General features: G+C 35.8%; 1 protein-coding gene across 31 annotated transcripts in view; it reads right to left on the bottom strand.

The window, feature by feature from the left end:
- The window catches only part of EPB41L2 (erythrocyte membrane protein band 4.1 like 2), a 104,530-nt gene that overhangs the window by 15,261 nt on the left and 63,644 nt on the right, over window positions 1–25,625 (bottom strand). For 9 of the 31 annotated variants that reach the window (XM_040697459.2, XM_040697457.2, XM_040697460.2 and 6 more), the window contains 11 exons: window positions 19,948–20,023; window positions 18,227–18,445; window positions 17,710–17,797; window positions 15,974–16,126; window positions 14,266–14,363; window positions 8,376–8,548; window positions 7,799–7,977; window positions 5,810–5,875; window positions 3,893–3,925; window positions 1,285–1,431; window positions 77–181 (listed from right to left, as the gene is read on the bottom strand). In XM_040697459.2, coding sequence (XP_040553393.1) covers window positions 77–181; window positions 1,285–1,431; window positions 3,893–3,925; window positions 5,810–5,875; window positions 7,799–7,977; window positions 8,376–8,548; window positions 14,266–14,363; window positions 15,974–16,126; window positions 17,710–17,797; window positions 18,227–18,445; window positions 19,948–20,023 — 1,337 coding nt within the window. Of the gene's footprint in view, window positions 1–76; window positions 182–1,284; window positions 1,432–3,566; window positions 3,630–3,892; window positions 3,926–5,809; window positions 5,876–7,798; window positions 7,978–8,375; window positions 8,549–14,265; window positions 14,364–15,973; window positions 16,127–17,709; window positions 17,798–18,226; window positions 18,446–19,947; window positions 20,024–25,625 lie in introns of all 31 variants that reach the window. The other 22 variants (XM_040697486.2, XM_040697479.2, XM_040697473.2 and 19 more) reach the window with 6 other exon arrangements.

The raw sequence follows: 25,625 nt of genomic DNA, 5'->3' as shown, positions 1-25,625 counted from the left end.
AAAAGGAAAAGAAGGAAGTGCCCAAGCTAGCCCAGAGCAGATACAGCAAAAAGGCAGTAGATTTCAGGGCAGCCACCTTATCAGTTTCCTCTGGTTTTGTTCCAGCAATCGATGGCATTGCAGTCCATTGCTTCTCCTTCCCAGGCAGCGTTTTCACTTGGAAAATGTGGTCTCCTTTTTTCTATTTAGTTTTCATTTTGTAAAACCAGTGTAAATCAACAAGCAATGAGACAGATACACACTATTCATAAACATAAAACCAAACCATCTGAAAATAACATACTAAATGAACAAAGAAAAAAACAGACATAAACAAACAATACTTGGAAGGGCCTTAGCTTCAACATGAAGAAGTCAACATCAAAAATGCACACAAGCACATAAAGATTAAGTTACAATTTTACATAAATGCCCATTTTAACCAAATAGATATTTATAGCTTCAATGTGTCAGACATTTGTCAATTTGTACCTGTGCATGTATCACTATGCAAAGATTCTAACGCAGTACCCAAAAATTCGAGGAGTAATTTCCCCACACTGGGGAGTGGCAAAAATAATAGGGAAAAACAGAAGATAAACTGATTGTTTCTGAGGACTGATTGGCTGTTCTACTCTATAAAAGCAGCAGCAATTAACTCCTCAAATTTAGAAGTTCAAGAACAGACAGAAATTTGAGTAGGCAGGTTTTCTACCACAAATAATCAGGATGGTATTTTTGGAAATCTGTTTTCCAAACTGCGGTTTTAATGTTTAGTTAGAAAGGAGGTTTAAAGAAAAAGCAGGTAAATTCATTTTTATACACATGTGGAGCCTAAGGTGAATAAATTTTCATGACTACAGTACATATGTCCCAAAGAAGCCAACAACATAAATTAACCGATCACGTAAGGTCCTTTGCAAACAACACAGGTCAGACAGCTGTTTCTGCATAGGCTGCCCAGGAAGAGTTAAAAGGCACACGGAGTAAAAACTTCTGTGACTGAAAAATTAACTCTATATCTCTCTCTATACCAGAGTGAAATTTAAGCTGCCGTTAACACAGAGCAAAATATTGCCATTGCTTCCAACTTCATCTAGCGACTCTAGTCCAGTTGCTGTGGAACAAGATTCCACATTATTTAAAGCCAGGTCCAATGATAAGTAGTAAAAAGTTAAAAGTATACCTAAGATAAACAAATATTACATTAGCCAGAAGAATTAGTGTAAAGGACAAAGGACGTTTACTACATTGTCTACAGGGTTGTATGGAAATGCATGCGGACAAGTGTGTACAGAGACATACCCCTTGTGTCTGTAGGGACAGAGGTGTGATACGCCGCTTTTCCCACTCATTGGGGCGTGGTTCGGGTGTGGATTCCATGAAATTGCGCTTGAGCTCACTAATGCTAGCCTGGTGTTTCAATAAGTCGTCCTGGGTCTTATCCAGGTCCTAGCAACCCGCAACGTAAAACAAAGTAGGACAAAACACGACAACAAAAGCAAACTTAACAGTTAAAAAAAATAAAAGAATCAAACCCAGGAAAGCGCCTTGTGTCTGAAGAGCTGTTCTTTGGAATGCCTTAGAAGTTTAAGATCCATTATGGCCTATGTTAATTTTTTGGCGACTAACACTACAGCACTACCACATTTTAATGCAAAGGAAAGACAGTGCTGTGCACAGTTATTTAATTTAATAGAGAGCCATTTTCATCCAAAAGAAGAAACTACTAACCCTTTGAAACAATACTTTCTAGTGATTACTTGCTTTCATCCGAAATTTCTAAGCAGAGAAGCAAAAATTTGGGCATTGCAAGTTGCACAAAAAAGACTTATTTCTGTAAAGATGATAACACAGGGCCAAGTATGCAAGCAACTAACACCTGCATCATTCACTTCAGAGGGACTACTCATTGTGCCTATTGTGTAGGCTTAAATGTACTGGAAGAATCAGATGTAAGGACTTAAAGACTATTATCAATCTTCTCCACATTTAAGAACCTGACTGTGGATGCAAATGGCAAGTATATCTATTGATATGCACAACACCCATGAGGGTGTCTTGTCTGAACTGGACCTTCACAGGCAAGCATCAAAGGGGGCACCAGTCTCAATATCAAATTACATTATATTATGACTCACTGAGGCTCAGATACAGCAATTTGTATCAAAAAACTTGTCAAGTCATATAAAATCCAAAGCCAATACAAACCCTTACATTTCTGATGTCTTTTCACTTCTATGTTCAACGACAGCGGTGCTGCAAACCTATTTCTTTATTCTCCAAATCTTCAGATAGAAACTCTGAACACTAAGAACCTTTTCCCCTTTAAGTACTTCAGAAGGTTAATATTTTTACGGGACGAACGCCTCACTTTTTATCTAGGACTAATAATCAGGGGAGTATTAAATATGTCCTCCTTATGTGTTTATTTTCAGAGAGTACTGAAACATTACACCAAGGACATTCCACTACATAAGTGAAGCCAGTGACAATACTCAGGTCATAATTTAAAAACTGTCTTTGCTTGACACAAGGCATGTTTCCTAGACTTGATCACAGCAAAGTTATGCAGTGTATGCTTTCAGTGCTTTAGTAAGTTATACAAAAGCAAAGTTTAAATAGTGACCAAAAGCTGCAAAAAGCCAAACATTGTATTAGTTATGTTACTGTGATCCACATACCTCCTTATTAACAAACAAAAATGATTATGTTTAAAAAGACAGTTTTTGTGACAAAAGGAATTAATTATAGCCCCATTTGGATGAATTAAGTTAAAGACAGCAGTAGGATTTTCTGGATTTTCTTCAGTTACTAGCTTACGTTATTAATGACAATGTTAAATGATGCTGATTTTAACAACAATCCATGTTTACAGTTTACATGGAAATCCTTACAATAAAAAGAATCTCCTTTTCAGTGGCAAATAATAGCACTACACAGTAAAATACTGTTCAAAGCTCTTTGCTGTTGCTCATTTTCAATGAGAATCAACCTTTAGGGAGGAAGATTGCTTCCATTTAAAAAATGAAAAAGTAAAACAAAAATTTCATAAGCATTTGTAGGCACTCACTTTAAAAATGTGACACTTACCTACATTTCTCAAAGCTCCTAAAAAATCCTAACTGTCAGAGCCAGAATTAGTTTTTCTATACTTACACCACTACTTGTGCCTTACGAGCTCCATTAATTCAGGTTACACTTTGAAAAAAGTTGATTTAACTGGTCAAAATCAGAAACTCAATAAAGCAAATGCACACTTTAGGTAGTAATGTATAAAAAAAATCCTATTTATGTTGAGGAATCAGCTAATGTGTTGGATATATCTAAATAGGGCTATTATTACCACTTGCCACCTTGAAAACATCTAGCAAAAATACACATTAAGCATTCAAGCTAAGGGTTTTCTTTTCTTTTCTAAAACTTCTAAAACTGAGAAACTAGAATTATAACATGCAGCATTTCCAAGCTGTTTTTCCCCATGCACTTCATGCACTGTGTACATAACAGCCTGCAGGTGACCTCCCAATCCCATGCAGCCTGGCAGCCCATGAGAAAAGAAAGTGTTTCTTGTATTATATACAAACCTCCAACATTAAATTGCTATGTCTGACATAAATATTTTCCCCGTCTACTCTCAACGAATTGCTCTGTGAAATTAAGTCACACACACACAAAAAAAAAAATCAAAATGAACATAAAATGTACCAGTAAGTTTTTTTGTTTTGCAAAAAAAAAAAAACCAAAACCAAAACTCTTGGAAACAGACAGTCAAATACAGGAAACAAAACGGTACGTTGAAAAGGTACTATGCAGACAAAACCCCACAGAAACTTAAGGGTGCCAACAAATCAGGCAGCTACAGCCAGATTTAACGGTAAAAGTAAAAAATAAACAAGCAAAACCTATGCACCTTCTTTTGTGCTTCCTCCTCTTCAGATTCCACCTATGTAAGCACATTGTAAATCATCAAGAAAAGGAACCATTAACACACGCTTACAGAATAACAGAGGCATCATCTCTTTGTAAACGCTGCAAAGCGTGCTATTAGTTACAGACCTTTACTGTTTCGGCCCCAGATGTTGTTCAAATTATTAAGCGACTTTGGTCTTCCTTCACCTATATCGTTGTAGAATGGCTGAAGTAATACTTGGTATGTGGCATGAAAAATGAAAATTTCACACTATGTCCCTCTTGCTTCTCAGTGTTATCTCAGATATTAAAAAATGAATGACAGAAAAAGATGGTATGTATAATTTCCATGATAAAAACCTTAAGCCCTTCAATGACTTGATGAGAAAATGGAATTTAATGCATGACATTTTTGGTAAACTGTCTAGAACTCAAGTTAAACACCTAAATTAAATACTTAGAAATTGTCTTAATTATTCTAAGGATGTTGTTGCTTTGAGATGACTTATTTGAGCCTCCACTCTCCTTTTTAGGTGAATATATTCTTCCTCAAGCTGCAATGCACTCTGCTGGAAGGGATTTGCACATCTTACCCACAAGTATTCTGAATGGCCTAAGGAAAAGCATTCTTTGAAAAGCAAACCACCTCTCATCTCAGCCTTGCCACAGGTACAAAAACCAACCATCTTGAAAAGTCAACATGTGCAAACATGCACATTTGAAGAGTGATTTACTTATTGCATGTACTGTTGCCTTTTAGATTGTGTGAACGCACACATAAGTGGTACATATCACATTATTATTCATTTCTCACTTAGCTATGATTTTAATGTCAGAAACTTTATCACAGATTGCTTTAGACCACCGAAAAAATAAGAAAATCTTTAAAGTAATGTAAACGAGATTTGTGTGTCCTATTTAACAAGTTTTTAATATATACTTTATCTATTGATTGAATTGGTTTAACCAAGTTTTTTAAATGTAACTTTGAACAGGCCCTCTTCCCAAGTTTTGATTCCATTATATTGCTTTATATTTACTTTGAGGATCAAAATAAACCACCTTTTTCTAGTGCATGGTGTTGCTGCTCTAACGTGCACAGTAAAGGAAGCATTTTGTCAACCACTCCAGATGATCAGAGTAACATATTAATGAGAAAGAGGTTTCTGTATAGCAATTATAATAGTGTATTTCAAAGACAGTTCAGAGTTCAGTAATCAAAGTCTGACAAAACCTGAAATCTCAGCTAAGGAATCAAATCAGTCTTTGCCTTAACTACTGCTAGAGGTTAATGAAAGCACTTCAGAAAAAAAAAATATATGTATCTTAGACTCAACTTTGAACATATCTTTGTAGAATGGAAACATCTAAAAATCTATAATAGCAAAAGCTACTTTTAAAGAAATCACAATGATACCTTGTTTTGAATTCAGCATTTAGGAATTTCACTTTTCAGATCTTAACAGAACTTCTGAGATGTGCATTGCAAAGTGAATGCACTGAGGAGACATGCATTTTAACACACAAACTGACAGTGCAAGTAATGCAAATTGCAACAATTATCAGGTAATAGTAACATTAGGTATATTATTTCACAGCAGTGTTCAGTTTTTTTTGTTTCTAAACATTTTGAACTACAAAGCAACTCTACCTCAGTAGAGTGGAAGATCATAAAATTATGCATGCTGCATGAATTCAGGCAAAAATCAACAAACCCCCCCGAAAAAACCAAAACCAAAAAAACCCACCACAGCTATCTACTGACTAAAGATCACTGAATGGCAGCTTTTCACAAACAGGAAAAGTTAGAAAGATACATACACATATCCCTGCCAGTGTACAAAACTGAGGAAGCCTCTGGGAGAACTAGCTTAACGGCTATGCATGGAGTCAACATTTAAGCAACAGAATTACACACCTCCTCTTCCTCTGCTTTGTCATTCGGGTCATTGTCATAAGAGGCACTAAATGAAGTCGCTTTAGGCTCCAGGTAGCAGAGGGACAGAGCGAGAGGAAGGGAAAATGTGAGTGAAAGAGGAATAGACTGGAAAGCTGAGAGAAGCAGCACGAAGATAAGGAGAAAAGAGGGAATGAAGGAAGGAGAGGTGATAGGAACATAGTGCTGAAGACCAGGCGGGAGGAAAGAGATGCAAACATCAGGAAGGCTAGGAAAACTAATATAACCATCTTCATCAAGCAGCGATCGGAAACAAAAAGAAAAGCATCTGATAAAGCTGAATGAGATGCAAAATTCAGTGTTTTTGTATTCATTTCTACAGATTTTTCCTTCCATGGCAGGAGGGCCTTGACTAGCTAGGGCTCTCATAGATTCAAAGTTACTGTTGGGTGGACCTATTTTATTTTCTTTGTGATCTGGTATTTCTCTCATGGAATTACATTCCAAGACATCTGGGATGGTAAGGACAGGCTCACAGAGAGGATCTTCCTCTGAAATATCTGAAAGCATGTCCACCTCAGGGATAGGTGACAAGTTTGTGAGATGGGATGACACAGAAAGGATGGGTAGTGATGGCGGGTGTATGTGAGTGAGCTGAGGAAATAAATTCTATGTACAGTGGAAAATGAAAGCACAACAAAATGCAAGTTTGTAGGTACAAAAAGAGGGAGAAAAAAAGAAATTATTTGTTAGTGAGAATTTTTATTAGGGATAGCTCTACTAATGCAATAGAAACGCCAAATAAAAATAGAAATCCCCTTCTGTTTTACAAGCAGCCAGCTTGTTTACTCCTATGGATTGTGAAATCAAAGCCATTATGAATGTTCTGTTCTCCGGATACGAAGAACTGTGCACTTTTGAACTGTAATAGTCACTTACATCAGATGGAAGCAGACAGACATTCAAAGCTTTGGCAGAAAGGTCAGGGGACAGTACAGTACACGAAAGACAAGCTGGCACTTTGATTCTTGGGTTTATAACCATTTCCTCTAAAACTTAAAGAGTGCTTTAGGGGGAAAAGAGAGCTGTTCACAGAGTTGGCATGTGCAACAAAACCTTACTAATCAGCTTCATGGAAAAACTTCCCAAAATCCTTTCAAGTAGTTAGCAAAGAACATAAAAACGCAACCATTGGTATTTGTTCCCTTCCTACACTTGAACATACTGAGAACATGTCAACTGCATGGAGAAACTCTGCAGTCCACATATCACCACTAAGATTCAAATGAGTATTCAAATGTTTTCAAAACAAAATTACTTTTTAAATATGAAAGTTCTGAAGAACTGCTAGAAAAATATCCCAGAGAGATAATCACACAACTCCAAAGTTTTAGCCAACACTATGGAAGGAATTTGTTATATGAAATCCTGCAAACTCTGAATTTAATTTTTTTACCTATTCCCCCAGTTACTCCAACAAACAAGACAAGTAAATGGTTGTTTGCAAAAGAGACAGACCAACGTATTCAAATTTCAACAGAAATCTGTATCTCAGTTCAACACAGAAGTTTTTAAATGAATAATTCTGTTAAATTACTACTAAAACAATATTATTTTTATCTATAAATATTTAGAAGCAGTCATAATACATCTGGATTTTTATAACATATACTACAATGGATATGCTAACAAATAAGTCTACGCAAACTAAGAAATTGAAATACTATTTACCCTTTTAAATATTTTTTCCAGAACTCACTCAAGTTTACTGAAAATTCAAATTAACTTTACAGAAATTAAAGAAACTCGGGGAAAATTGATGCCACACACAAGTTTGCCTTCACTTTTGCTTATATATACACTTACATTAAGATAAACTACAGAAAATACTTGACAATTTTCTCTAAATATTTAATACGGTGTTCTGTATGATGCTCAGAGGTGGTGGGCTCTAAATAAGCAAACATGCACTAGATGAACAAATAATTTTGGTGTGAAAGACATCCATACCTTTCCATCCTGAATCAACTCTAATTGTGGAGTTTTGAGTGGGCTTCCATCATCTTCTCTGCCACCTTCTTTCAACTCGGCTTCTCCAGCAGCTGCAAGGTCAATGATCTTGTCTCCTCCAGGCTGCCCTCTTGTACGGAAGTCTCTTAGCAGACTTTGGTCTGAGATACTCATGGGGGCTGTTAAAGAACAAAATAATTTTGCTTAACTGGAGTAAGTTAGAACGTTTTTAAGACTTCATAAAATGATTTTATAGTGATATCAACAAAGAGGAATACAGGCCAGTTACTGAGTGACATTATTTTTCAGCTTTTTGCTATGTACAAAGTCTATGATTCTTATTGCACTGATGTGAACAGTAATGTACTAATCATAACTTCTGACATATCAAAAAATAATTTAGGAAGGAATATCTTGAGATTAGTTAGTTGGACCACCTGTTCAGAGTGAGTCCAGGTTGCTCAGGGACTTGTCCAGTTGAATTCTGAGTATGTCCAAGGTCTCTCAATATGAACTCATATCGGGGTGACCATATGTAATATAATCATTGTACTGAATAAATACATCAATTTCGTACCACCATCAAGGCTTCTGGAAACACGTTTGCTTGAAGAGCGCTCAAAGTAAGGAGCCGGTCTGTCTATGAGGTTGCTTGCCTGTCGTGTCTGTGCTTGCGTACGTCCACTGTAGCGGAACTTGGAACCCAAGGTTAGAAACTTTGATTTTGGAGGCTGTTCCGGTGATAAAAGTCTAAAAAGTAAAAGGAAAGTCACTTAAAAACACTTTACCTACTTAATGAGGTACTTCTAACACTACTTAATATATTGCAACTTTAGTTCACCAGGCATGATTTGTACAGCCCAAGAAATGATTCTATCATAAACTAAAACTTAGAACTAAAACAATACGTATTATTAATTGCATCTGGAACTGAAGTGGTGCTGTTAATTAACACATTTTCCACCGTACAAATAAGCATCAGGGGTCCTTATCTTTTGGTGCTATCATTATTAAATGTTATTCTTTCTGGATTGTTGAGGCCACTGTAAGTCCATACAGGATACATCTCTAATCTTGCTTGTTAGAATATTATTTATAGGGAAACCATATAACCCACTGTCTTTCCCATATTCTGAGGTACCCATAAGGCAGCTGCTGTTCCTCAAATTTAGGGAATGGCATTTCAAAGCTGTGTAGGAGTCCGTAACAAGTGGAAAAAAAAATAAATCAAGATGACTGTAGAATTGTCATTCATCTTTTAAAAGTTTAACAAGCTAGATTCAGATTCCATTTTATTTACAATGTAGCTTGTACATTTATGTAGTTGATGCTGGATACAATAAGAATGGGGAAAAAAAGGCCTATTGTGAAAAGGGTGAAAAAGATTCAGTTATGAGTAGTACCAATGCTGAGTTTTGTGCTGGATATCCATGTTTGCATTGAAGAGTTAAGAGTCAGTGTTAGAGAAAGTCCTAGTTAACATTTTGGCAGAACTTGTTGCAAGATATTTGATGAATGTCAAGTTCTCTAAACTTTCCCATATTTCTTTATGAAGACTTCAAGCTTTTATTCAACCTATCATAGAACAGTATGGGAAGGGACCTTTAAGACTGTCCAGTTCCAACCCCCCTGCTATAGGCAGGGACACCCCCCCCACTAGACCAGGTTGCTCAAAGCCCCATCCAGCCTGGCCTTGAACGCTTTCCAGGGAGAGGACATCCACCATCTCTTTGGACAACCTGTTCCCTCACAGTAAAGAATTTCTTCCTAATAGCTAGCCTAAACATACCTTCATTTAGTTTAAAGCAATTTGCCCTCATCCTATTGCTACATACTCTTATAAAAAGTCCCTCCCCAGCTTTCCTGCAGTACCATTTGGGTACTGGAAGGCCACTATAAGGTCCCCCTTGCAGCCTACTCTTCTCCAGGCTGAACATCCCCAACTCTCTTAGCCTGTTCCTATAGTGGAGGAATTCCAGCCCCCTGATCATCTTCACAGCCCTCACTCTGGACCCACACGAACAGCATGATGTCCTTCTTGTGTTGGGTGCCTCAGTACGGGATACAGTACTCCACGTGAGGTCTCACGGAAGCAGAGTAGAGGGGCAGAATCACTCAACCTGCTGGTCACACTTCTCATGATGCAACCCAGGGTACGGTTGGCCTTCTGAGCTGCAAGCGCACACTACCAGTTCATGTTGAGTCTTTCATCAACTGACACCCCCAAATCCTTCTTCTCAGGGCTGCTCTCAACTTATTCTCCACACAGCCTGTATTTGTGCTTGGGATTGCCCTGAGCCAGATGCAGAACCTTGCACTTGGCCTTGTTTAACTTCATGAGGTTGGCATGATCCCACCTTTCAAGCCTGTCCAGATCCCTCTGGATGGCACCCCTTCCCTGCAGCATGTCAACTGCACCACTCAGCTTGATGCCATCCGCAAACTTGCTAAGGATGCACTTGATCCCACTGTCCATGTCACTTACAAAGATGTTAAATAGCACCAGTCCCAGCATAGATCCCCAATGAACGCCACTTGTCATTGGTCTCCGCTTGGACATAGAGCTGTTGACTACAACTCTCTGAGTGTGAGCAACCAACCAGTCAATTCCTTAACCGGCAAGTGGTCCATCCAACAAATCCATGTTCCTCCAATTTGGCAACCAAGATGCAATGCAGGACAACATCAAATACTTTGCACAAATCCAGGTAGATTATGTCAGTTGCTCTTATTTTATTCACTGATGCTGTAACTCCATTATATAAGGCCACCAAGTTTGTCAGGCAAAATTTGCCCTTGGTGAAACAATGTTGGTTAACCACCAATCACATCATCTTTATTTTCCATGTGCCTTAGTAGGGTCTTCAGGAGGATATGCTCCATAATCTTGCCAGGCAGAGGTGAGATTGACTGGCCTGTAAGTTCCCTGGATCTTCTTCTTTTCCCTTCTTGAAAATGAGGGTTATGTTTTCCCATTTCCACTTGTATCTTCTCACTGCTTATACTTTGTTTTTGTAACCTGAGTCATCAGCTTCAGCACAGAGGGTACTGTTTCTTACAGTAACACCCTTGGTGATAGGATCACTATAAGAATTCTTCCTAGTTTCTGCTTCTCTAGAAAAGCTTTTGATGTTGCCTCCTGAATATCTACGCAAGTGGAATCAGATCCAATATATTTAAGACAGTTTCCAATATTTGGTTCTGAAAATTTAAAATCATTCTGAAGATATTTCAACAAAACTGAATAGTTTTCAGACACTTTGCAAAACGAACGGTGAGAGAGGAAGAAGGCTAACACTTTCTATAAGAGAAGTTTAGGGCTTCATCAGAATGCTAGCCAGAAGGATCCAATCCTGCATGCCGAAGATGCATATACATGCACCTGAATCCTAATGCATCACAATATATTTTTAAAGAAAGCAATTCTCATACTAATCTGCTTTTCTGCACTAAGGCCACATATCTGGAACTCCACTTTCATTGCTTCTATAAAAACATCCTGAAGCAATATTTTTGACAGACTTATTTCTCCACATTATTTTCAAGAGTACATTATGCATTAAGAGGAAGTAGGCTAGAGTGTTTTTCCAAGTTCCTTTCTGTTCTGGATTTCCTAGTCTTGGCAAGCCGACAGCATTAACTGCCATTTTTTATCTTCCACCCTGCTGAGATAAACTTTTAATCTTTTAATGTGGAAAAAACAAGAGAACTAATTACTTCCTGATTAAGGACATTTAAATGCATTTTTTGTTTTACAAGTTTAATTACGTAAGATAACTGAAAACTATGTTTGCACCACTTTAAGACACACTGGGAAAACACTAAAACAATCTTGAAAACTTCAAATTAAACTTCATAAAGCAGAATTATAAGCTCATTTTAGTTAGGATCCAGAGTTGCAGAATGAGCTTACTTCAAAAGATTAATGTAGGTATACAGTATACAGTCAAACGATTTTTCTTAAAGCAGGCTGTTGACCTTTGAAAATGTTACTGAAATCCTATAAGGCAGAGCTGACACAAGCAAATCCAATGCCTTTTATTTGGAATTTTCAACATAGTTCATGATAAATGTATTTAAATAAACTCATATGCTAAATTAATTTCTAATAGATTTTAATGTAATTACTGTTTTAGAAAAACTGAAACATCATGAAGTGCTGTAAGGAATTTTCAATGTTATATGGAGCACACAGATCTGAAAGCTAAAAATGTACATCTAGATTTAATACAGTTTACTGAGGTATACACAAGCAATATACATGCTATGAAAAAGCTATAGTGTCTTGCACTGCAGCGATTGCTTCTGTTGTTTATCTTTGGAGACAAAGAGCTGGATTTATTTTACAGTTTTCAAATTAGGATGAGAGGCTCTGCGGATTTTCAGCCTGATGACATCAGTGGAGAATATGGATTTTACAGAATGGTTGAAGTATTTGTTACATAATTCTTGTCATCGTGTCATTCCTGATTAGAAAAATTCATTTCTGATTGAAATGAAATCCAATTGATTTTATTATGTCAGAATTTCTGTAGTAAGATTTATCTAATACATAGTAATGCTCCTGATAATTTTTCTATTTGCAAATGGTAGTTTTCAGTTCAGGATTTTTTTACTTCCACAAGACCTTTTTCTTCTCCATTTACATCTGTTTTATTACTGTACAATTAGGAAATACAGTTTTCTTGCTGAAGCAAAAACACTACATGAAATATTTGAAGAGCACTTTTGTTCTTGCTATTCCAGACAAGATCTGCATACCATTAGAGGTAACAAACAAAACAAGCCAAAGGAGGCTTCAAATTTTTTAAGTAAACAATGGTGGGCTATTAATCTTAATAAACTTACCTAATGAATTCTATCAAGCATGAAAAAAACCAAGCATTTTGAAATAATTGTTTCTGAATTAAGGACTTCAATTGTCATTGTCAACTTATACACAAATGTCACATTCAAGTACATTCTGGATTTAGTGAAAAGCTGAATACTGAAAACTGCCCAGTGAGATAGTTCTACTAATAAATTGCTTAGGTGTCACGTTCCTCAGGTTCTCTATCAGGTGTGTTTAGTTAACGCCTAGCATGCAGTAACAGGATTGAAAGCATCTTAAAATATTTTTTTTTGGTGGATGAAAAACTGAACATGAGCCAGCAGTGTGCTCTTGCAGCTCGGAAAGCAAATGATATCCTGGGCTCCATCAGAAGAGGGGTGGCCAGCAGGGACAGAGAGGTGACTGTCCCTCTCTACTCTGCCCTCATAAGACCCCATCTGGAGGACTGTGTCCAAGCCCCCAATACGAGAAAGACAGAGAGCTGTTGGAGAGGGTCCAGAGGAGGGCCACAAAGATGATCAGAGGGCTGGAGCACCTCCCCTGCAAAGACATGCTGAGGGAGCTGGGCTTATTCAGCCTGGAGAAGAGAAGGCTGCGGAGTGACCTTATTGTAGCCTTCCAAGTACCTAAAGGGAGCCTACAAACAAGAAGGGAGCCAACTCTTCACAAGGGAAGATAATGACGGGACAAGGAAAAATGGTTTCAAGTTGAAGGAGGGAAGATTTAGGTTGGATATTAGGGGGAAGTTCTTTACCAAGAGACTGGTGAGGTGCTGGAACAGGCTGCCCAGAGAGGTTGTGGATGCCCCATCCCTGGACGTGTTCAAGGCCAGGTTGGATGGGGCCCTGGGCAGCCTGGTCTAGTATGAAATGTGGAGGTTGGCAGCCCTGCCTGTAGCAGGGGGGTTGGAGCTTCATGATCCTTGAGGTTCTTTCCAACCCAAGTCATTCTATGGTTCTATGATTTCATGATTTTATGACTCCTGGGATGCAAGAGTAGCTGCACTTCCTCATGGATGTTGTGCTATTACAAAAATCAAATTACTTTTCAATGGTGAAAAGAGAAAGAGAAAAAACTCTATTGTTAAAGTGGTCATTTACAAATAGTCTACAGTTTCAGTGATCAATTCAGAATTTTATATTCACTAGTTACTGCGGAAAAAAAAAACAGAGAAAGTTTATTATGTAAACAAATAGCACTCTTTTTGTTGAAGTAATTCTTCTTTAAAGAATGATTGTGAACTCAGCCCACTTTATAAACAAGCAAGAATTCAAATGTAAGCATTTACACAGCTGAAGATTCTGAAAAGTTCATTTAACGAAGTTCACTGTCAAACCCAAAGAGTTTCTTTTGAAGTGTATCAGCTTTCTAGGCTCCCGTTCTGAAAAGTCTATCTTTCAGCTAGTATGATTACTAGTTTAGTTCCATACTGTTAGCATGCTGGAAGTTTAAATGACAGTTAATTGTACCTGAGGTCTTTGAATGACCAGTAGGATGTATATTGTTTAAGAGGTGTCAATTGATGGAGAAAGTAAGGTAAAAGAGGGGAGAAATCTTCTCTACTTTTCTCATATTCTTTCAAAGAAAGATATGAGTATAGCTGGCAAATTGTAGGAAGCAGAGAATTATTATTTACCTGAAGAAAGTATGGTGCTCCACACAAACCTTCCATAACCTCTTAGCGGCCCGATGGTTTGGCAGTTTGAATCCAATAGTGCTCTCAAACTGTTCCAGCTGGAAGGAGTTCACAAGTAAATTAAAGAATTTCCTTAAGCTGTTTATTAATTAGAAGGCCAATCACATAGTTCAATTACTGTAACAAGCAATAGTTCTCTTCCTTTGAAGTCTTATGGAGCCTTATGACAGGAGGAGAACACAAAACACCAGAGTTTCCAATCTTTTAATATAATTATACTGGGTGGGTTAGTCACAACAGGTGATGATTGCTTTATCACTTCCTATCTGTACTAATGACTCTTTTGAAAAATCGAATAATATTTCAGTTTTTCTTGCTAATTTTCTGACAAGCTGCCCAATGTACTTTTAAACTGCAGGAAGTAATTGTACTGCAGGTTGTGATGTATGCTTCCTTTGGATCTACTACCAATCTGAAATCCATACTGTAGTGTCACACTCTGACTGATCTGTTTCATTATATATCAGATTATAGAAATCTATCACATCTGTGTTTGTACATCTGTATTCCAAAACTTACAATGCTACAATGTTTGTATTGTATTGCTGGCATTTATACTTCAAACTAAGTTACTTCATCTTGTGAAACGCAAGAACCATCAGCATTGTTACAGCTCCTGTCACTTCATTTAAAGTCCACACTAAAATACTTCAGTGACTTAAACCAATACTGTTCTGCAATTCAGTACTTCAACAGAACAGAGTCTGGAAATTACTCCGAAATTCAGGTGAGCACAAACACGACTGTGCTGAGAAATGATGAGTTGCTTTATAAAACTGCATGTGCTAATAACTTATGGAAATTTAAAGACATCTTGAAACTAAAATTAAGACACTTAAAATATATCTTTAAAACTTGCCTCACTGCTGATTTAATATCAGCATACAATATTGCTTTTACATGAGACTGAAAAAAATAGGTGGCCTGCCACTGAAAATTTTTTACAAATGTGTATTTTGCTTTAGCAGACAGTACATACCTTGCCTAGAATAATTCAGGAAAAAATTTAAGCCTTTTTTCCATTAAGCTCTGCAATTTCACTATCATCTTTTGTCTTATTTACTTACACAGTAAGAGATAGCCTAAACATTTCAGAGCAAAATTCATGAAGTTCAATGTGTTTCTACCAAGAATTTCCTGTTAAAATGTTTTCAAAATGCAAACCTTCCTCCTTTATCAGCTTTCTTTTCTGATGCCATTATAAGTTAATGAGAGTTGAATTCAGTATTTCCATGGCTGCTAACAAAAAGAGCATCCTACAGGACAATTCAGGCCTTTGGCTACACTCATAAAAGTAGAAGCATTGACATTTAATGAACAATTATACCCAAAAGAGGAAGTCAGTCTGGCTTCTCCCTTAAGGCTGCAAGTTTTTGTGGACAGGAAAACAAGGGCAGAGTACTAAATTTATTTGTAAAACTACTGCATCTAGTAAGAAAAAAGATTTTCTGCTTTGATAACATTCATTAACCAAAAAAATGTGTTTAATATAAGCTGTAGGATTTGAAGAGAAAAATCCAATTAATTTCAATTCCAGCATAAGCCTGCTAGAGTGCCTGGTAAAAACTGATGATGTTATTTTGTTGCTAGATAGAAATGATTGGACAAAAAAAAAAAAAAGAAAAGAAGATAGAAAGACATTACTTACTTCCGCTGGCCTGACTTTGATGTAGAAATTACTTCTCTTATAGGAAATCTTCAGAATTTTTGGCCAAGCAAAGCGGTTGATTCGGAGTCTGTCTTTGTAAATGAGCAGTCCATTAGCACATACACCCAGCATGATATCCACGCCTTCAGAATCCTATTATGTATGAGACAGTTTCATAAAAATCAGGTTAGCAGCATTCCAAAAAGAATAATTATCCCTGGTATAACCTTGAAGGTAGAATTTGTTTCATATCCAATCCTGAAAGACAGTGGCAATGAGATACTTAAGGAAGAAATGACTAAGGAAAACAATTTTAGAGGAAATGTTCTGGACTTCAGTAATGACTTTACTACTGCTTTATCTGCACACACCACAGTTCTGGGAAACTCTTACATATTCTGGTGATAAGAACAAAGACAAAAACATACAACTAGGAGAAGTGTGGTAGGAGTGCAATCAATAACTTTTTATATTAGAAGAAATTAAGAACAGACCTTTCCAACTTAGAACAGCCAATGAAAGTAAGAGCAAGTTGGTGATGATGTGATAATTTATATTCACCTTCCGTTCCAGTAGTGGATACAGGAAGTAGTGGATAAGTAGATGAAAACATCAACAATTATTTCAATCAAAGCACTGTCAGGCAACATATCTTGGCATTCTATGCCACTTACAGGTATTCAGTGTCTGTTTAGGAGGCTACAGAACCAAGCACTTACTGATAAGACTTGGATATGCCATACCACTGCATACTAACAGCAGAATCTTGTGTCCTCACAAGCAACGAATGAACTACTACAAAAGCCAACACTATCATTAAATAGTTGCTCTACCAGTATAACAATTAACAGCTCCAATTGGACCCTGGCAAACAGCGTTTCTAAGGCTTGCAGCTATTTCACTACAGCAAAGGAAAAATCTAAGGAACTTGTACATTTTGAGTTTTATGAAGTGCTTCCAACGATGTGAATTGCCATGCAGCACTTGTACTAGAAAAAGAGTACCACAGACATATTTAACATACATGAATGAAAACACAAGTGTACTTCTTTCATGTATTTCTAAGAGAACACAAAGTCTAAAGGGAAATTGCAAATGTGTGCAATATTTCTGTACAAGTAGAATTTTTTTCCAGTATTTTAAAGTTTCATTTTTCTTTTTTATATACAGAATTGATATACTTACAATGCAGTAATTTTCCTAATAATTTGATGCTCTGTATTTGGGGGGAGGGACAGGTTTGGGGTTGGAGGGGGGGAGCTGGTTAATTGGCATGTTTTGTTTTGTTTGTTTGTTTTTTACATTAAGAAATCCCACGAGAAATGCCAACTTGATTTGAGCCATCCAGAGGAGTGGAAAGAAAACACCAAAAAGCACCCTCTCTCAATACCTTTCCCTTCCCATATCTCTAAGACTTACGGTATCACATAAATAATTGCATATTCTTTTAGGCTTTACTTTATAGTCCCAAGTCTCTTTGGCACTAAAACTCAGACATTTAAAATTTACTTAGCCACTCTTAATATTCTTGGGATACATGCATATCTATGCATTAAGTAAAGCTGGATTTAAAATGAATTCTAACCATTTTAGAGCTGTTAACCAAGTAATTAGCATGATCAAGAGATAAAAGGCATATATGTAATTACTGAAGGTCTGAAAAATTTTAAATGAAGTAATTTGTATATGCTACATCTTTTAATATCAAGCGCTGTCTTCAAACCAAACCCCAATACCTTGGCATGGTGCAAATCCACTCCATACATTGAGAGCCTCTTAGCATTTTCTAGGAACTGGGAATCCGCCTGTGCTGGAGTCAGGCCCCTAAAACCATTGAAAAAACAAACCTCGAGTTTACTGACAAAAGTACTGACAATCAAAACTAACTGGAATAGAAAAACATGAGTTTATAAGGTATCAATAGCACATTTACCCTAATGGGAAACTGTTCTGTCAGAGTATATTATATTCTTTCAACACCGTTTTTTTTTTTTAATTCACTGTTTCAACATTTTTAGGTCAACATTTCCTAACAAACTAATTCATAGGCTTCGACAAAAGTGTTTTTCCAAAATATTCTTTTCTGATATTTTAGTAAAGTTAAAATTTTGAAATGCTTGGAATTAAGAGGCTCCAGTTATATAGCATGAGACTTCCAGAGCAACAATAAACTTCAGTTTAACAGTTTTACACAAACTGTGACACAAACACGACAAAGCATGATTTCATTTTGTCCCACTACATCTGATAGACCTGTGTGTTTTGTGTAGCTCAGCTACTTTCTCCTCCATTTCTTGAGTTTGATTGGGTGCAAATTGAAAATCACTGATGTAGTCACTACGATGCTCGTCTGGGTCATGATCACCCATTTCAGCCTGCAGGGTATATGAACCCAGGAGGGCGTGAGTCACAAAAGAACATGGCAGTCGACCAGAGGCAATATCTTGGCGAAGCTGTAGGCACAAGAAATATCTGCAAGACAAAGGAAAGGAGAAAAAAAATACAACCCAACACAAAGTTACCAATTCAAATTTGTATGACATATTGCAGAATTTCTCCATATACAGGTCATCATAGAAGCACACTTTAAAGCACAAGTGAGTACATTAGCAATTTGTTACACTTTGTTTTATTTGAGTGTCAATTTACCATGAGATAATGTCTTCAATTTTTAAGAGACAATATCACTTTCACAAATAATCTGAAAAGCAGGAAAAATTCTGATTTCCAACATATAAATGAATGAAAAAATAGTTATAGTAACAAAAGTAGACTTAGAATTGCCTTCATTTCACATCCTTGACTATAACTGTTTAAGATTTACAAATAAAACCCCTAGATTTCCTGTTCATTTCCTACTGAATATCCCTTTGGCTTAAAAATTGTAACTTTTACATACCTTATATAACTATATAAGTGTATACTATAAGTTCACACTAGCTAATCAAACCATGTAACGCACAGTAGAAATCTGTGTTAATACTGAACTAATAACTGTCTCCCTTAAATCACATACGGATTAGAATTTAATTTCAAGGACTGCAGACAATCTTTTACCAGATATAACAAGTTAACAATCAGCAGACCTCATGCCCTAGCACAGACATTTAATTAAAAAAAATGTTACAAGTGAATCTCAAATTTTAAGGAATTTAGCTTTAAGTTATCATTAAAATGCATTTATCAATTGAATATGCAATTCAAAGGCCAACTGACTTACTGAAAGTTTCAAAGTAAACACAGACAGTTAAGATATACTGCATAGTAAACATCTTAAGTTACTTGTAGTAATGTATCAACTACAGATTTGTAAAGCTATCTAAGATACGTGCAGAAGACTGATCGGATGCAATGTGTAATAATATATCTAATCTCAGCAGAATTAACTAATTCCGAATTAAAAGCTATTGGAAAAAAAAAGTAAATTGAGCAAACTCTATCCACTAGTTATATTTGTCTTACAATGCTGTATTTTAGGTGCCTAGAAAGCACTGAGAAGGCAGTGGATAATAAGTAAGAACTAGGAAGATAATTACTTTTTATGGTTTTATTTAATGCACATGTGTAGAATTAAATTATATTGTTGAAAAAACACAACCATACCCTCATTTACTCTATAATAAAGCAGTAGCCACAAAATAAACCACAGGTTTCCTTCAGACACGATCATTTTTATTTACCTCCCCCTCCTGCCTTCCTTCCAAATCATATCCCGCTTATCATTGTATTCTTTTTTTCTGAATAAACATTGGCCTCTCATTCTTAAGAAATACCTCTTTAGAAATTTCTGCGATCTCAAAATTCTCTCATGCCAAGGGACCCCTTTGCGTCAACAGTCCTAAGAGCTGTTGACATAAGAACAACTTTAGCATATAGTAAAAGCCAAACATGCTGTGGCATCCAGAAACCAAAGAAGTCTAATTTGATCAAATAATATTACTTTTTTTAAATTTAAAATTATGAACTATGCATACCTAGTGATGTCTTCAGTCAATTGAGACGGATCAGGAGGATAAAATTTCACATTAAAAGTGAACAGCCAAGGTAAACCTAGACACAGGAAACAATTGTTAATCTCAAATACAGATGAGGCAAGCAAAGAAAGAGCCTTACTGAAAAAAAATTTAGGCAGTTGTGTAAATCTTAGATTAATGAAAGCTTGAAGAAAGTACTTGAAAGTACTTTCCCCTCTTTTTCTATTAGTAAGAACCACAGATTATTTTCATTATCAGTTAAAACATACAGTGAAATATTAATATGTTGGAACTTATTTTTTAAATAATGTTTTACAACAGGTCATGTAAAGAGCACAAATGTTTCATTTGAAAACAACCACGCTATCCTACCACTTTTGAGGTATTCCGTTCAAATACGTACAACTGTTTGTACTAAGTCTGCATTTATTACCAACGCTTCTAGGGCTACCAATCTCCCTGTTTAAATTGATTGTACTTTGATGGACTGTACAATTATTATGAATGTGAGATGTCAAAATGAAGTCTGAGTTGCATACAACAGAAAGAAAAAGTAAACTGTTATTGAATGCATGGAAAACAAAACATAAGCCATTTCTCCCTTCAAACCATTTAAGTTTTCTCAAACAAGAATACTTTTAATAACTATAATAACAATTGTGTTTAAATTTTTAATTAACATGTGTCAGAATTGTTAACGCCACGTTCACCTTATATGCCAAAGCACACTCAAAACTCGGCTAATATTTTGACAAAGCATAAAATGCTGCCTTTAATCATAACTCTACTTTCAAAACAGCTTTCAAACCTTAAAAATATGAGGCACTCAAATAATGAAAATCCATTATCAGAATGTCACACTTTTCTAAATCCATGTGCAAGAGGAATATGCTCACTGAAAAGTACTAATGACTTGACAAAACGGAGAACTGTCCAAATTCAAACAAATTTTATTCGGCACAGCACAGTCATGTATACATAAAAGAAAGTACTAAAATAAAGAGCCCAAAAAAAATGGAATAGTTTGTTTTTGCATGCTGTTCCAAAGCAGCTAAGCTTTATCATATCTTGCCAGACAAAGAGAGTAAAACTACAGTGTAATCTGCCAAAAATGATAATGAAAGATGAAAAATAATATAAATAAAATTAGCTAGCGTATTTGTCTCTCATCCCTTTTCTCCTAACACAAATAATATTTTTGGTGGAAGATTTAAAAATAACTTCAATACAGAAAAAAGGCAATGATTTTATAAAGCTGGTCAGCCATGAATTTTGAACCTCTAGTAAGATTTTTAAAAGCTGCAATATACACATAAATCATGCATTAAAAGATAACTGTCACAACAAAAGAAATTACCAAAATACCATTTCCAACACAGTACTATGTTGGTACTATGAATGTACTATGTACTATGGATGCTGGCATTTTTTTCTTTAAGTTTGTTTTCCTAGATACAAAAAAAACACTGTTTTAAAATTTCAAAGCAGGTAAAGTGAGAAGGTACTTTGTGTCAAAATTTCAGCATTTCAAAAATTACTTCAGATTTTCAGACATGAGAACTCATTGGAGCACTTTAATTTCTGCATAATTCTGTTTAACTGAGAACCCTGTATTTCAGCTGGCTGCTAACTCACTATTTGCTTTAGAGAGCTTGGCAGCCTAACGTATCTTAATGTAATTATTTGTTAGGACAATGATAGCTTTGCTTACAAACTAAGGGACATATCCTTAAATGAGAATGCCTAATTTGTGTATGGACACATAATACTTAATTGGGTAAAATATCCCTCATTGCATCAATTACTGAAATCTAGCACAATACAGAATTAAGACAAAAATACTGTAAGAAAATTTCTAACAATAACTTATAAGATGAACAAATAGAATGAAATCAAACAAATGATATGATGCAAGTGGACTAATGTATCTCTCAGGAATTTAGCATCATTTAATGCTAATATTAAGTAAATCACGTTGATGACAAGAAACAGTTGGGCCTGAAATACCTATGCTAACAGTAGTTAGGAACTGGAACGATAATGGAGGCTATGGGGGAGAAGTTGCACTTCCACACGGGTGCTAACCAGACAATGCTTTCCTGGAATGAAGCAACATTTCCTGGCATGAAGAATTTTTTTCTGGTCTAAGATTACAGTCAAAGTAGTCACAGGTTAATTCCTGCTTAACCTATATCTCGTTGTCAGTACTTTCACCTTTATCTTTCAGAAAGCTCTGTAACTAGGAACCTAGACATTGCTGAGGGGGAGGAGAGGAGGAAGGGGGAAAAAAAGCTTCTAAAAGCTAAGAAGAGCACAAATCCTCTCAATATACAGACTACGTGAAAAATTCCACGTCTGCTCATGCTAATTCCCATAACTAGTTCATGGGAAAAAAATGTAGTTGACTTTCCGTGAAAAAATTTCTGGACCTTATACTTCAGCTGAATACTGAAAACACCCTTATCCTCAAAATATAGACCAGCAAGTATACTACAACGCGCACAGACTATATTTCTAGTTCTCAATACAGCACACTGTTTATAATCACATCACAGAGGCACACAAACATGACTGTCTTCACACAGTAATGCATGTTATTAGTAACCCTATGAATTGATAACCAAGATAAAAATAAAGGGTATTCAAAAAGATATTTAGTAATTTGTCTCTGACAAAACTCTGTCTTAATGTTTAATAATACAAACTAAAGAAATGTCAAAAAAATTTCTAGACAGCTTGATACCTCAAGAATGCTTCTGTGGCAACTTTATGCACATTCTTAGACAAAAAGAATGCAATATAACTAAGCAGCTAGCAACATACAATTAACATGATTCATCTCATTCAAACTTCTAAATCAGTGAGTTTTTATTCCAGTAAATTTTCTAGCCTTTATTCATAGAACCATAAAGGTTGGAAAAGACCTCTAAGATCATCTAGTCCAACCACCAACCCATCACCATGGCCACTAACCCATGTCCTTCAGTGCCACATACACGTGGTTCTTGAACACCTCTAGGGATGGTGACTCCACCACCTCCCAAGGCAGCCTGTTCTAACACTTACCAGTATTTCTGATAAGATTTTCCTAACATTTATCCTGAATCTCCCCTGGCACAACTAGTCCTATTGCTACTTAGGTGGGAGAAGAGGCTGACCCCCACTGTGTCACAACCTCCTTTCAGGCAGGTTGTAAATTGAAGGTTTACCTCTCAGATACCTATTTCAGAATGCAATTGCTCACCTCCTGGAAGCATCCACTTCTTCAGAAAACAACTGCTGTTATCTTAGGTGGACATAGTTAAGCAAAATTGTAGAACAGATTAATTATATTACAGGTACTGCCATGAGTTTCTAGAATCTTTATTGTTAAATAAGTATTCTCATGACAAAAACAGTAATGTTTAATTTCAGTAGCAAAAATAGTTAAAATACATGCTATACAAGATGAGATTGCACAAAAATCCCACACCGGTCTCTTCTGTCCTCAGCATTTCCAAATGCTCTTTATACCTTATTAAATATACAACACATGATATGCAACTTGCATTTTTCATATTTCATAATAGAACTTAAAATTTTCACAGTAAAAATACTAATTGTGCTGCAAGTTTCAAAGAATTAATTGATATAACAGTGCCTTGGACTTAAACAACTATTCAGCACTACATACAATTTTAACTTCCATTTAGAAAATCATGAATTATAGCCACAGCAAAAGCAGTGCATACCAGTGATATTTTCAAATTTGTATGGAGGGAGGGATAAGCAGGTCTATAACTCACTTTCACATACTTCAACTACACAAATGAGCAAATAACTAGAACATATTTATACATTCACATCTAAACTTCTACTGTTGAGAAACAATTGATCTTCAGACACAAGTAATACCATGATGAAACCAGGTTTATGTTGCTTAGTCATTCAATTGTTAGACTGAGTCAAGAAAAACTCAAACAAAACTGAATTGAATGTTATATACATACTGCACATACAATATCTTGCACAGAAATTCTCACATTAAGTTTAATGTAACTGTGAAACATCGTACCCTCTGTGAAATTCAGTATTTATTTTTTCCAAAAGTGGCTACTGTTTGTCCCTTTAATATATCCAAGAGCTGAAGTTCTCAATTTTGCAAAAGCCTGAATCCAATTCAGATGTACCACTTTTCAAGATAGTGACAGAAATATAATTATCCCACCTGAACAAAACTGGATTATTTGAGTTTTTATCACAGTGGATATATCATTATATGAGTTTAAAAAAAAAAAATCTCCTGAAGAGTTCAGGCTGATTGAAGCCAGACAAGTTTTTTTGTCACCTTCATAACTGTTAAGACGACAGCTAGTAATTTGTGTAATTTAAATATATTATAATTGAATATTTCTTATATGTAAGAAACCTACTCAGATATCTGAAAATTTTAATACATTGATTACAAAGAACAGTAACAGTAGAACACTATGTTAATTACTTGCAAATCAGCATAAGCAACTTTGGTTGTCTACCTTATACATCATGACTATGAACTATGTACTACAGACGAGAGAAAAAACTCCAATTGTGATGCCTAATTTGAGAAACTGGACTTCATCTCCTGTATGCACATGTCTTCACGCTGTATGAAAAAATCGTATTCCCTTAAAATAGTTTTGGAGTACAAATTAGACAGTATTAAAAAATGTTATGTAGTGCATCCAAAACAATTTCAGGCCTTTTCTTGCATCTCTGATTTGTGACATTACTAGGGTCTATAGAAAGCAGATGACTACTGAGAACAATAATGCAAAGTATCAATGTCCACAGTCTTTTATCAAATATTAAAATCTAACAAAATATCCCTCAGCACACAGATTTTGACAAACAATAGGTTTTTCCTGAAGACCTGACATTTCTTCAGAATTAAAAGTTACAATACCTACAACTTTTCTTTCATTGAAAGAATAATTGTAGATGGCTTCTACTTATATAAGCGTATTAGTAAATTTTAACAGGAGTTTATATAACAGAATATGAAATTAAAATAGACCTCTAGTAAAACTTCTGCAACTTTCATTTCTTCACTGAGAAAAAAAACCCACATGCCTTCCTTAACATAGTAAGGGATTTCATCAATTTACAATGATTAACAAAAGATTTAATTAACATACTGCTTTTCTTAATTACAAGTGCTCCAACTGGATTAAACACCTCAAAAGAGATCAAAGTCAGTTTCTTAAGTAACTTACATTCTTGCTGAGTTGGAAGTGTAGGCACACAAATTTTATTATCATTGCCTCCTCATAAAATTAGCATTATCTCCCCACTTAGATTTCCTGTCAGCTACTAACAAAAAAACATTTCCACTGAATAATAATAAAAAATAAGGGAAAATCATGTTGGTCACGAATGCGTAATGCGAAGAGAAGAAATTCATAAAGAGCTGTTCTAGACCTTTTTAGCAGTTACTTTGAGACATTTAAAGTCAGGAAGAGTATTCCCTGAATTTATTGTCTACTATGAAAGTTACATGGCTATTGAAATATTTGACTGTACTTTATGGAACCAGAGCAAAATAAATCACCCGTTGTATAGGGGTTGGAACTAGATGATCTTTAAGGGCCCCTTCCAACCTAAGCCATTCTATGATTCTCTGAGTCTATCTTGAGTATGGGAAATAGACTTCTCACAGG

This window comes from Gallus gallus, chromosome 3 (genome assembly GCF_016699485.2).
Source record: "Gallus gallus isolate bGalGal1 chromosome 3, bGalGal1.mat.broiler.GRCg7b, whole genome shotgun sequence".
NCBI classification, from domain to species: domain Eukaryota; kingdom Metazoa; phylum Chordata; class Aves; order Galliformes; family Phasianidae; genus Gallus; species Gallus gallus.
The sequence above is the reverse complement of the archived record's forward strand: the minus strand, read 5'-3'. Positions and strand labels throughout refer to the sequence as shown.